The 14,995-nt window shown below is 40.2% G+C and overlaps 1 protein-coding gene across 2 annotated transcripts in view; it reads left to right on the top strand.

Annotated features, from left to right (window-relative positions):
- Positions 1-14,995, top strand: part of LOC105208841 (runt-related transcription factor 3) — a 43,228-nt gene that overhangs the window by 6,024 nt on the left and 22,209 nt on the right. For both annotated transcript variants that reach the window (XM_054231916.1, XM_054231917.1), the window contains exon 2: positions 9,634-10,279. In XM_054231916.1, the coding sequence (XP_054087891.1) occupies positions 9,769-10,279 (511 nt within the window). In that variant the 5' untranslated portion in view covers positions 9,634-9,768. The remainder of the gene's footprint in view (positions 1-9,633; positions 10,280-14,995) is intronic.

A 14,995-nucleotide genomic window follows, 5' to 3' on the forward strand; every position in this document is an offset into this window, starting at 1 on the left:
GAGTTGACCTGTAGACAATCAGACTGGAGACTCTCCCTCACTCCCTCGGCCGGCAGTTGCAGACAGACAGCAAATGCATTTTGGGGGGAGTGGTGTGTCAAAAGGAAATGGCAGACATTAAATATTACACGCCTCCTGCCGCCAAGTGTGTGCGCTTGCTCGCCTCCCCAAACCCAACTAAAGGCTTGCCGTTACACTTTACAATCGCCGAGTTTAACAAATTAAATGACTTCCAGTGCGTAACATTGTTGTGACACACTCGTTACGCATGCAACGCACCGCAGCCATGCAACCAGTGCATGCAACAACTGCTGCTGCATGTGGGTAGAGGCACTTGGTGTTAAGACTCGCTTGGTGTTGGCGTGTTGGCACTTTGTGGCACAACTGCAGGCGTTCGAAATGTTGTTGTTGTTGTTGAAATATTGTTGACACTTCAATTGATTCGACCGACCAACCGGACTGCATACCCATGCCACAAACACCTCAAACACTGTGGTGCAGTCTACGAAACTGATTTGATGCCCCGACGGCAAAGTCAGCAAGACAGCTGTGAAGAGAGTGCACGAAAGGCAGAAAGGAAGACAGGCAGGAAGGAAGGAAATTGCTGCTGATTTGTGTCGACTTGCAAGGTAATGTCCGTCGATTTGTCTCAACAGCAGCATTCACAACAACGACAAACTCACAGCACACTCCTCCACTCACACTCGCTCTCCATCTCGGACTTTGCCGCATTTGAGCTTTGATCGCAATTACTTTGCCCGGCGAGTGAGTTTGGTGTGAGCATTGACTCGGCGTGATGACATGTTGGCACCTTGTCACATTGTGTCACCTGTCGCCTGCAGTCCGGAATTTGTCAAGTTTCCCATAAGCTGGCGATTTTCATGGAGTTAAGCCCGTTGGGCTCTTTTGTTTGCTTCAAGTGTTTAATGAATTTTGCAACTCAAACTCTCTTGAGCTCACATACAAAGTCAGACATTAACTCATACGATTGGAACTCTGGCGATGCAATTAATTGGCTCGTTAAAGATTATGTCATTGCTTAAGAATTAAAAAACATATTTTTAGTTAAGGTGATGTATTAAAGAGGCGTGGAAAGTTATAATATTCGGATAATGGACTTCTTCTTCATAAGAGTTATCAACTTAGGCCTACTAATAAGTATGAAAAGAATTTGAAACTTAAGTTTATTACTACCAAGTAATTCCACTAGCATAGCAAATTTTGTCCTTATCTCCATTTTACTGTTGAAAATCTCTGTTCAATGCCAAGATAGAGGATTTGAGATGTTACGAATTTCCACCTTGAAATATATTTATTTTTCTATGCTTCTTCACAAGGACAAGAGGCTATTTGACCTTTTAGAATAAGGAATGGCAAAGTAAATTCCCCAATTGAAGCATAAATCCTTACGAAAATTGATTGTATAGCTTGTATTGTGGATATTTTCTTCGAAAGCTCTTAAAAAATGCAATCCCAAGAAGTCTCTACAGGTCTTTTCCACATCGTAATCGCAACATTCTTTGATTTTGTACAACCAACTTGTACACATTTTAACTTCTGGAGAGTCCCTTAGAGAGTCCCACATGAACACACCAACGACTTGTGGCCAAGAAAAAATCAGGGTTCCTTCTCTAAGACCTACCTGGACGATGTTCTAATTCTTTAGAAATTCAGTACTGCATTATAGGTCCTCATGTATTAGCACTGTCTCGTCCCACCTAAATAGGAAAGCTTCGTCAAAGGTCTGGCCACCAAAATGGATAGTAGAATTAAGAGCTAGAGACCTCAGCGATCGCCGCCTTCGAAAAAATAACGTCAAACCTGTAAACTCAGTTCTCAAAACCTCCTTCTTTACAATAAGCTCAACAAGCCTTTCGATACCACCACGTATTACTGTTCCAGGCATCCTCTTCTACAAAATATAGTTCCGTCGATTTTTCCCAGACAACATCGCTTGAAGCATCTCTGAAGATTGCCAAAGATTATCATAGAAACTCCGTAATTGTGTTTGGCAGCAATTCCGATCAGCCTTGGTATGTACAACTATCTTCGGAATGTTAGTATTAGTACTAAATACCGTCAAAAGGACTGTCGCTATCGTTATTTTCAAAGAAGAGGATTTTCTCCTTCCGCAAGGAGAGAACATCTATCAGTGGTCGAGTAAAGAAAGGACCTATGCACCAGTTGTAGAGTCCTCACTAAAATATAAATTGATCCAATAGAGATCTATCCAAGAAACTTGAGTTCAAACTATAAACTTTGGATAGAACTTGTCCAGACCCAAAAGAGCTGCTTCCGATGAGCCATATTCCATATGAGTGAGCAGAGTATTCATATTCTATAATACACTCCACACTAGATTCTGATAAAAAAAACTTAAAATAGTATTCTTTTGATGCCGTTTTCAGAAAAATCTACGAAAATTCTTCACAATACACATTGCAACATATTTGAGGCATACTACATACCCAATGGAAACGCCCATACCTTTTGGTACACCACTGTAAATTAGAGGAAATTAGCAAATGGCTGCACAGACAACAACACTAAATTAATGTATCACAACAACAACAACGAACGCCCTGCAATCAATGCGTTGCAACACCAAAAGATTGTTGCAAGCATTATAAGCATACACACCACATGTGTTTGAGTGCATTTAAGACTGTGAAATGCACCAACAAATACAAAAACCGAACAAAGCAATTGCCGGAGAAGGCCTCTTTTTGTTGGCCACCAAAACCGAAAATGAAGTTTGCAACACAGCCGCACACAAAAAGTGGCAAGTAATCAAACCTCAAAACCAATACCACAGACACCAATACTAATGCCAACAACAACAACAAGGACAATGCACGAGCAACACTGCAACAGCAACATAACGGTGTCTGTGTGCGTGTGTGGAGTGTAAGGCCAAGCACTGAATTAACCAAAAATTGATAAATTATCCTGGCTAAAGGCTCAAGCTAGCGACGAGCAAGTACCTTTTTTGTTGTATTTGTGCATGCGTAGGCCAGACAGTTGCTCCACTGGTGAGTAAAGTGCTTTGCGAGACAAACGTTTACGGCAGCATGTTGACTCGGAGCTGCCTTAAAAGCGATTGCCGGCTGCAGGGCATTCTTTCGGCAACCAACAACAATGCAGACATGCCTTGCCATTCTTTTCACACTTGCCACACGGACACACACACACACACACTTGACAGCTACTAGAGGGGCGAGGGCAAAACTGCATCATCTAATATGCATTTACAGCACGCACTGCATGAAGTTGCATATTGCAACTGGCAAGTTGCAAGTTTGTGCCACTGATTTTCGAACAAATAATTACGGCATTTCTTGCAACATCATCTCTGCCGCATGCCACATGCGCTCACACTCACTCACTTTGAGAGCATTTATTCGCTTTGGCTTTTGTCCCTGTAAAAGCGACTCGATCTTTCATGCTGCCACCTTAAGTTGCATGCAACAATTTTTCAAATGTCTGTTTGTTTGTGCATCAAATTTAAGGTTGTGCACAATATTTTGCTTGCAAAACATCAACGACTTTTTGTTGTTACTACTACCACTGTTGTTGTTGTTGTTGTCCTTGTTACCGTTGTTGTGTCTGCAACCCCGAAGCGCTGCTTTAGCTCTGGTCAGTGGCTGTGCCACAAGCATCTCCGCAGTCGTTGCTAATGATGGCGTTGTTGGTGGCAACACAACGTATGTAGATCACAACAAGCATTGTTGCAACAACAACAACAACAACATGGTTGAATGTGGCAACAACAAACAAACAACAAAATTGCAGTGTCACTACATGCTACGCCTGATGACAAGAGCAACGTTGATGACCTCATCGCGCACTCATCAACACCGTTATGTTGCAAGTGTGGCACACGTTAGTGCATGCTACTGAGTGCATTTAATGCACTCGTTTTACGCATTTAGTGTGGCACATTCGCATCACACACATATATAAAAACAGAAAGGTAGCCAGTTGTTGCAAAGAAGAAGTAGCAGCAGCGGCAGCGGCATAAGCTGTGCAACAGCACAAAAGCCACAAACCGGATGCCAAAAGCAACTGGACTTTTTGGTCAATTTCGAGGTTACGGCCTGTCACTTGAGTTCGCCTCACAATTTTGCCTGCCGCCTACAAGTGTCGAGTGGCAGCACTGCCACACCATCATGTTGCAAGTGCGTTATTACAGTTGTTGTTGTTGTTGCGCGTTGTTGTGTTGTTGATAAATATGCCAAGCGGCTTAAGTGCGTGTGTGCATGTGCATAGAAATCACGTTTGGCCACGCATTCCATGACACCCTGCATACCCCGCACTAACGCTTGCCACAAACTGCTACTACTGGTCAGCACCACCATAACTGTCGCCGCATATTTAGGCCGTTGAGGTGCCATGTGTCAGTTGCAATAACCAGCATTCAGCATCCGACCGACCGGCAGCCGTGTGTTGTTGCCACACCGCAATGCATCCTTGGTAGTTTCCGGTCATCCTGCTACATGCCACGCCAGTACAACGGCACTCTGCCGCACAAAAGCGAAAAGTGCATTTTCCTAGAAATTATTGTTCTAATGCACGCTGTTGTTGTTATTGTTGTGTGTTGTAATGCGTGATATGCAACGCCCTCCGCGCTCTTGGTTCCAACATCATTTACGTTCTTGCAGCGCGCCACAATTTACGTGTTCATTCACTGCCTGCCGCCGCCGTCTGCCTTGGGGATTTGGTTGCATTTTCGTTGGCATTTTCCAATGCACCTTGCCACACCGCCACACACGCTGCTCCTTTGCTTTGGTGCTTGCAACGCACTCACGCGCATGCTGCAATGTTAGTTTTACGCTGCTTGCCACAAGAGCTTCGGCGCAGCTTAAAGTGGCGTAATAAGTCCTGGCGTGTCTGGTCGCCGTCATGCAGTCGCCATGCAGTCACCAACAACAACAACACCACCACCAACATCATGAGCGCCTTCGTTGACGACTTACTGCCTATCGCTTGGACGACGCGGCTCACGCATGTCCTCTGTGTCTGTGCCTCCATGTGACCGCTTGTTGTTGTTGCCTGTGGTGCACCCTACTTTGGCTGGAAGATAAATCACTTTGGACGGTGCGTAAACTGCATTTACGCAACGGCACTTCGTTGCACACACCTACAATGGGGCGCTTCGCCGGCCTTAGGTCCGTCTTCTGTCAACTCCTGCAGCGCGCGTCTTTCTTCTCGGTCACTGTGGTCCACTTGCGGAGTGAACGATTAACGAAATTTTGCTTTCGTGTTGCTTGTCATTGCAGTTGGCCCCTGCCTTCTTATGAACTTGTACTTGCAACATGCAATTTGTGGCACGCTGCGTAGGCGTGCAAACAATGAAAGTCAGTTGTTTTATGCTCGTAAATTGAAAAATCACAATCTAACTATGTCCATTGGACGTACTTAGAGTCGTTTGTTTAGGTTGCTTGGTGCTTCTGTGGCAAGTTTCCTTTGCAACGTTTAAATAACTGTTGATTGCTAGCGGTTGTTTCTGCTTGAACTTTAAATTAGACACAATGGGAAACGATAAATTTAATTTCAAAGATGGTGAAGTCTAGAAATTGTTAGTTTTTAAGTGATTTATAGAGAAATTGGGTAAAATTGAGGTTATGAATGGATCCTGAAAACTTGTTTAAAAGAATAGGAGAACAAGCATCATAGTGAGATATAAGAGGGAGCACATTGTCTTTTAGACCCTAATCTACATATGTTCTATCAATATTGTACAAGATATTCATCTTTTTAAAAAATTTCCGGAGATCTGAATCAATTCTTCGTTCAAGTCTTCAAATCAATACTTTTTTGTTTAAGACACATTACACATCAGGCGACTCAGCATAATGCAATTTTATTATACTGTTTCTTTGATTTGATTTTTTTTCGGGAAACTGAGATCCTTGTAGGGTTTTATTGTGATGCAATTGAACTAGCTTAGTAACCCTGAATTTCCTATATCGGCAGGAATTTTTAACAGTTCAAAATAGCATAGTAAATATTGTAATTTGGATAGAAACTAAATATTCCAGCTGGGAACCTTTTATAAGCTTCAACTTGGTTCGAGACGGGACTTGCACTCATTTAGGACCTAGCTAGCTCAAATTCTCTAAGTTAATGTCCATACATTACTCTTTTGTTTGAGTTCCATGTTTCTAACTAATTAGAAAAGAATTATAACTTTGGTAGAGTTGCTTTTTTGGAATATAGTGCTGTTACTGTTAACATTTTATAAGAATTTCAATGGGTTCTCTCACTAATCTGTACTTTTCAAAAATGACATTAGTTTGAGAACTGATAATATAATCTTTTTGAGTCAAACAGAATAGGATAAACACGTCAATTATGCTTTTTCAGCTAAATGTTGCTACGTTCTGTACAGCGGACGATACGAGAGATATATAGTTTGCTTGAAAGGTGTTTCCAAATTTGTGGTAACCTTTCACATAGTTGAAGTGAATTATATACAATGGTTTTATAGGTTTACTTGCTGATAATTTATGGTATTATAAATTACCGATATAGCGATAGACCTCGATATGTTTCTTCTCTACTTTAAAGAAAAAGTGCTTTGTATTTTTCATTAGTTGAAAGAACTCTTTGAAGAGTTCTTGTATTTCATGCGATTTTTAATATAATTTTTGCTTAATTACTGTCCACTGATTATTTCCTAGATTATTTATTATCTCATTTCAATATAATTTCTACACTTTATTGGAGATATTAGCAAGAGGTAGCAAGATTGTTTCGTATATTTTTTTATCTCATGCGATATATGTATCTGCGCCAAAAATTATTTTCATAAACTAATTTAAATTTTAGAAAATTTAAGAAGCGTGTTAAAATATCTAGAAATCCGGAAATAAAATAAAATTCCATCTCAAATACCTCTACCAAAAATTTATTGAAACAATTTAAGCAATTTTGTGCCATCCAATTAATTAAAATGAGACTATGAACGTTGAAAAAAATAGTGTTAACCCCCAGTCTTATTAGAAAAAACTGCTGCCAGCTACAACACAAATTGCGAAGCAGACTAAAAGCCACCAAATCGATTGATACATTGACCGCAGACATGGAAGGAAGTCAGGAAACCATGAATTTTGATTTACCGAAAGCGAAAATGGAACCAAAAAAACATTAAAATGGGCAAGCGACTAAACACCAGCAGCGGCAGCAAGGTGACAAACCGCGACTGAAACAAAAACAAAAAGCGAGAAAATGGACGCACTAATCCTAACGGATATGAACGGTTGGTGTCACTGACACCACACGGTCAGTGCACGGCAGACCATTAAGCGCAGCGCTGTCGGAGAGCTGTCGAACAATAAAACATTACGGACACCCTGTATGTAAGGGTTAGGGACACCGCACACAGTGTAGAAGGCGAACAGACGAAAAAACACCGAAAATGGAGTATGCTGTTTAATATCTTGTGGCATGTTGCACGTACGCCATATGAGTATGCAAAATTGTGCAGACAAATGCCATTACATGTGAATATGTGTGCCAAAAAATAACGGTACATGAGCAACAAAAGCGAAGTATGTTAACACCGTTAAATGTGCGGAGAGCAAAAAATCGCAGAGCAGCAGCGCAAAAAAGCTGACTACAAAGAGCGCAACAAAACCCGCGAACCAGCACCAGACATGGTCAGCGCCGCCCCCCGATGCCGCCGCGCGTCATTCACCGAGCGTAAACCCTTACGTTTTTGGCCAGAAGTCAACCAACAGCTGCGGCATTTTTAAGTAATTTTATCGGTTGCCGCGCTTACCCCTCAACCAGTACCTAGTACACCGCCCTCTCCAACTCGCCAACGCAGCAAATCAGTTTCTGCCACGTTGTTTTTGCGCATTTACCGTTGCGTTGTCCAGTTGCTTTGTGCCACTTTCATGTGACTCCTTTTATTTTGCATGTTTTCACATTTTTTTTAATGGCTCTCGGCTGATGCTCGGCAGATTCGCCGGGAAAATGTACTCCTGCCCATATTGAGCTGTGGTCGGGGCGCATCGCTGGGAAATCGTTGTGTTAAACAAGGCCATCGTCATGTTGTGATTCCATCCATAAAAGCATTTAACATGGCCAGTTTCGGTGGCACAGCCAAATAACCAGTCCACCAGGCACAAACCATCACACATTCACGGAGAGGCACTCATATAAGTGGCATATTTACATAGTCCTTTGTGGCGCGCGAAAGGCTGCGAGAAAGCGCAAAAAAACTCGCAAAAATGTGCGAACAATGGCTGTGGTCCTTAGGCAGCGACTACACAAATAATTGGTGTAATATTTGTAACTTGTATGCGAAGCTTCTGGGGTCTGGCTGCTGGCATTTATGTACTGGCGCATATGTTGGACCCGTCGGTGTGCGCCTTGGCCGTTGTCATTTGCTTGGGTGCCAAAAAAAATAATTGAAAAGAAAATAATAGCATTCTTTACCAGTAGCATAGCTCGATTTTGAATATTTAACAAGACTGTGATTATAATCCTTTTCGGCTACAACAAAAAAATTCTAAATTTTTTATATGAAAAAAAGAGGCAGAAAAATCGATAGAGGAGCAATGAAATTAAAATTTTCTGTCTGGTTATCAATTTCATATATTAATTGGTACTACTAATTTAGAGTCTTCCCTACCAAAGAAAAACGAAAATTTTAGAAAAATTGCGACATAGTTATCAAACCCTTCTCTTCGCTGAATCCATTTGATCCAGCAATGCTCAAGCTTATCAAAATGTTGTTTTGAAGAGGTCTGCGGAGTAGGCGTAGATCCGTGGGGGCGATAAACTCCTCATTCAACATAAAATTCTGCCCGACAAGAGACGTTTCATGTTTTCGAAACAAAAAGTAGTGGGACGTTATCAAGTTTAGAGAATACGGTGAATAGGGCAGCAGTTCGTACTCTAATTCGAAAAATTTAACCTTGCCGACGGCGAAGGAGTGAGTCGGTACTTTGTTATGGTGGAAACGGTCTTCTTTCTTCGTGAAATGGGTTCTTGTTTTCTACAATCCGTCTTCGAATCGGTGTAAGAATTCCGCATAGTAAACTCACCGACCGAGTTAGCTGACCTTTTCGATGAAGATCTTTGTGCTCTTGGGAACGGATTCGCCCTATTACATCTATACTTTCGACTGTTTCGTGATCTCTGCTGTATACCAATGCATCCATGTTTCATTGTCGGCCACGAAAAGAAGAAGAAACTACATCTGGTTACACTTAAAGAGCATCATACACAGCGTGAAGTGGTCTCATGATCATATATTTTGTCCGGAACGTCAAGTATTTATCGGACAGACCTCATATGTTGGAATTATATAACTTTCTTTATAACTATTCCTTATTACTCCAGGATAGACAATATCTCCCTTGTACCATTATTTTGTAAGTCATTGTAAGTACAATGGACGTGAAGAGTCTGCATATTCTCAGGTACTTCGATATGAAATTCAGTTTCTCGTAGGTTCCATATGGTTCTGGCTAAAGTATTCCCGTGAGATAAAGAGTCTGATAACCATTTGCCAATAAACATACTATATTTTTTTAAATCTCCAAAAATTCAATTTTTTATGAGACTAAAATCGTAACCAAAATTAACCATCTACAAATTTTCTTTCTACCATCTTTTCAGAGACCCATCAATAAACATAAGCAACTCCACCAACGGCTCCTCTAACTAACATTTCCATCGTCGCCGTGCTAAAAAGTAAAATTTGCAAAAATTGTCCGCCTCAAACAAGTCGCCTGCGGCCACAACCACTACAGAATGCATCTCACCACAACGACTAATACCGTCGCCGCCAACAATGCGGGCGCGACACAGAACAGCAGCAACAACACAAATAATTCCAGCTCAAATAATAATGGCGGCAGCAATAATAATAATGCTACAAATGGCAACAACAACAATTCGAATGAACAAAACACACCGCCAACAGCGGCTCAGCTGCTAAATGAAGCCTACACAAAGATGACGTCGGACATATTGGCGGAACGGACTTTGGGCGATTTCCTTACCGAACATCCCGGTGAGCTGATACGCACAAGCAGTCCGTTGTTCGTCTGCACGGTGCTGCCGCCGCATTGGCGCTCCAACAAGACGCTGCCGGTCGCCTTCAAAGTGGTGTCGCTGGGCGATATCATGGACGGCACTATGGTGACGGTACGAGCCGGCAATGATGAGAACTACTGCGCCGAGTTGCGGAATTGTACGGCCGTTATGAAGAATCAAGTGGCGAAATTCAATGATTTGAGATTCGTCGGACGCAGCGGTAGAGGTGAGTGTGTGGGTGTTTTTATTTGTTACGGATCACTTTTGGGTGGAAATTTTTTTTATCAACAGAGTTCTGAACAGAGTAGGAGAATCTTTGGAATCTTATAGATGCTAGAATTATGCTCTTAAGGCTCGTTTAATCGGACTCACTTGATTGAATTTTGATCTTTAATATATTTAATACTTTTTTAGACGTTTAGTAAAATTCTCCTTGGACAGTTAACTGATAAGTTTGCTTGACTAAATCACGACTCTCAAATCTGAAAGTAATTACTTTCTCTGATTGTACGAATGTGAGACTATAATACTGACCCTAACAAAGTGGAAACTGAAGATCTCCCGGAGAGACTTTGAATTCGAGATAGGATAGAGATAGAGATGGCTTTTCACAAGGTATAATATATCTTGATTTATAACAGGACATGCTTTCATTTGATATTATCGGAGGGTTACATCGACTCTGAATTTATCTGATTTACATAAACCAAACCTTCCGAAAAGAATGCAGTATTTTCCAAATACTCTTTAGCTATATATTCTTTCAAACGATGTGATGACGATAAACAATGTATAATTGAGATCTTGAGTTATGGATACCACCTTTTCCGATTGTGATCTCCAATAAACCGAGAACCTTTCATGCTTTAAAAAATCTCCTGAAGACGTTGGATTTCATAAGAACCTATATATGGATATTTCATTGAATGTTCTAGAAAAATCGTTCTCTACATTGTCTTCTGGAACCCTGACAAGCCGTGTACAATCTACGGTGGGATCTATCTTCCTTTTTCATAATGGATGAGGTTCCAACAACTCCTGTGAAATGTTGGATATACAGAGACTTGGTACTATAATTTTGAACTATAGAATATTTCCAAGGCCCATCACATATCAAACGACAAACTACTATAACTCTCTTGGGGGTGCATGACTAGTTCGCTTAACCTTTCTTCTTGACAGATTTGATTGTGTTGACAGCTCCTAGTGGAGTTTCTTAATGTTACGAATCTATGTCATCTTTTACCAAGGTAAATGGGGATCAACAATACCGACGAAGATGATGATCTTTGTTCTTAAATGCAAGTAATTCTCTAAACATGAATATACTGAACTAAGTCAGATGAATTGAAACTCTATTGACTTCCGAAGACTTTCTGGACAATTTTTATTACATATTCTCTCTAATTAATCATTATAAAAGTACTGTCTGAATCCAAGTTGTACCACTTGTACTCGAAATTCGGCTCCATGTAATACATTACCTGCCATTTAGACTCCTAAAATCGTAAAAAACTATTTTCAAAAACGCCACAATGCCATTTTTTTTGCCTCAACTTCAACAAACTCCACTTGAAATTTTTTCTCAATTACACCCTCAATTAAGAGTTAATATTTGTTTGAATGCCCGGCATAATTGAGTGGATTGTTCTGGCCGAACAATGAAACAATTGCAAAGCACCAAAAAGTAAACGAAAAAAAGCGACAATGGAGAAAAAATCAGGAAGCAAAATTAAAACAACGCAAATTCGCAACAATCAAAATGGCAACATCAGCAATAACGGCTTTCAGCAGCTGACAATGCAACACTTCAGCCCAACTAACAGGGGAACGTGAAGTGCCAACACTTTGCCAACCAAAGTGAGCCTTTTAGTAGCAACATTTGCCACACACATACACATACACACTTTACTCTGGACTACTTGCAATGAAAATTCACTTTTGTTGTAGTACACACACTCTCGAGTTGTTGCTGTTGTTGTTGCACGCTATTATCTTGCAACACTTGGAATTTGATTGTTGTTGAGTCAAACTTAAAGTGGCGAAATTGTTGGCAGCAAAAAAAAAAAACAACGAGCTGCTGTCAGCCACCGTCGGCTGACGCCACCGTCGAGAGTAGCGGTTTCTCGCTTAAAAAGCGGCATCATACCTCAAGGGACCTCACACAACTCTGTGGAGGCAAAAGTTGTCCACTAGACATTGCGGGCGCACGCTGAACAACTGCCGTTTCACAAAAGCTCAACATTGTAGTCTAAAATGCTCCCTTTGCTTCACTGACCAGTGTTGCCACTTTTTCATTTTTTTTTGTTGTTGATTTTTTTTGTTTTCGCCGGCAAGTAATGCAATTTCAGCAGCGAACAAAAACAATTGAAAATATTTCGCAACAAAGCACTTCACCACTTCGAGTGTCCACACTTTTCTGAAATCAACAACAAAAAAAAGCAGCAACCGAAAAGCGAGTAAATTAAAAAAGTGCAAAACTTTCGCTTTGCCAAAGTGCAAATGAAAATGAAAAGCAAAAGTTTTGCTGCGTGGAAAATAAGCAAAAACAATAACAACAACAAATATCACCGCTAAAAAAGCTGTTGAAACCAATTTGCCCACTCGGTGTGGGAGCTAGCATCGAGAGTTGTTGTGTATTTATTTCGCAGCAATTGAAACTTTGCTAAAATTTTTACTCTTTTTTATTTGTTTTTTTTTTTTTTGGAATTCACTTCCTTAAACCCTCACCTTTGTGCCCTGCAGCTGTCGCTTTGTTGCCTCTAATGGCAGCCGTACTAAACCGCTTGTTAAGCGGAAAAGTGTCAGCACGCGGTCAGCTTCATTTGGCTGCCGTTTTTTTCATTTGCCGTTTATTCATCGCTCTAACTGTAGTTCGCTTTAGAGTTCTTGTAACTGTAAAAAAAGTGTTGAAAAAACTTGTTTTAGAGTGGCAAATTAATTTACATCATTAATTGTGCGTTTTCATTTATTCAATAATGAGAGAGTTTTTTTTTTGTCTCTATCGTTAATTGTTCGCTAACGGGCAAAAATATTAAGCTTTTTATTAAAAAATTAATAGTTTTGAGTGAAACTAAAAATTATATTGTTAAAGTCAATTACTTCAACTATAGTTATATATATAATGCTTAGAATACCTTTACTTAAGTATATAAACCACTTTTTTGCCTACAGGTCCATAGAAAATTCATCGAAAAATTCTTCGAATTTGCAACAAAAAAGCTTGAGATGTCAAATTTGAATCGACACTAAAAAAAGTAATTATTGATTCTAGGTTGGGTTACTTTTGGCCAATTATATTCCAGTTTCTCGAATAATTTCAATATTAATAAGCTCTGATTGTAAAAAGGAAAACTATTTTTGAGATAAGCTCTTTTTGAGTCAAAATAAACGTTTTAATATTCCTGCTTCATTGGCTATCTGAACCTCGAGAAAGAAATAATGGCGAAACTCGAGGAAAATAACAAGAAGAATCCTCGATTTAAGCAATCATTAACATGGCATTATCGGTTTGGTTCGAAATTCACTAAATATTCTATATATAAAATTTATAGACGAAGTTATGTACGAAATTTAGAGCCACCTCGTGGACATTTTATGTTGAAAGTTATTTCTTTGTTATTTTCAGAATATGGTTCCAAAGTGATTTGAGAAACATAGATCCATAAATGAGTCAAATATTTTAAAGCTTTTTGCACTTTTAATGCTCTCCGCAGGACAGTTGTTACAAAATTGAATATAGACATCAATACTATAAGCCTACGAGGAATAAATTCTGGAAATTTTTTATCAATAAGAAGTCGACAAATTATTTTGAAAGTGGTCTGGAGTGTGAGCAAATTTTGGGAAATTATTTTATGAAATTATCAACAGAGATGAAAGTAAAAGTCCCTTAAATTTTTTATAACTATATTGGGGGACTTTTACTTTCTCCCTAAAGCTCCTTAAAGTATACTATACTATGGAATATAGAAAAATCTCTGCGCAACTTGAGATTAAAAAAAAATATTGAACAATTCCATAATCACACACAAATTTGACTTATAAACTCCCATATTTTATAAAAATATTTCTCTAATTATAGCCCTTCAATCGAAACAATTAACTGTTAGTAATGCTTGTTACCGCCATCTATGATTTCAGACGCTCAAAATTATCCCTTCTTTCTGCAAAGTCAATGTGTGCCACACAAAAGCCGAATTTTACTTTGCCAAACGAAATTGCTACCGGAAAATTAGAAATGGTGAAACTATTGTAGAATTGCTGTATTTGCAATCGAAAATAACACTAACAAAAACATGACAGCGACAAATAACAAAATTCGGGCTACTCACAAAAAGCATGCAACAACAAAAGGCTGCGAATCAACATGCAACCGTTTGCGGTTGAACCGCAAAAACCAAAGCCTCAATACAGGCCGCATTACTCGTCAACACACGACCCTGGACAAGGCGCCCGCGACGCACAGCCCCATGACTAAATGGTGCCACCGCTGCTGCCACTTGCCATTCGTTTACACGGCGCGCATTTAATTATAAAGGCTCAGGCTCAGCGCCTGTCAATATGAGACAATAAGGGCTCTGACGCGCACACACTCGATAACGTAAGGTATGCCGTTATGTTAGCTGATGTTGCGCTCATATCAAAGTCAGCACCAATAACCACCGCTACCGACACCGCCATCGCCGCGTTGTCCATAAAATTTGTACGTGGCGTTCGTTTTACGCTTTGGTTGTAAAATTTGTTGGTGAGTTCGACAGCATTTTTGTTGGTTTTCTTTTTGTGCACCCCGTTATCAATGCGCCACGCGTGTATACAGCGTATCGTGTTTGACATTGAGCTGTGCTCCATATGAGCCACAGCTGCGTGTAAATAAAGTGATGTTTGCGCTGATTTACCGGGCTTGTCAAGAAAGCGTGCAACGCGGCGCAGCGCGGTGCGG

Source organism: Zeugodacus cucurbitae, chromosome 5 (genome assembly GCF_028554725.1).
Source record: "Zeugodacus cucurbitae isolate PBARC_wt_2022May chromosome 5, idZeuCucr1.2, whole genome shotgun sequence".
In the NCBI taxonomy this organism is placed as follows: Eukaryota; Metazoa; Arthropoda; class Insecta; order Diptera; family Tephritidae; genus Zeugodacus; species Zeugodacus cucurbitae.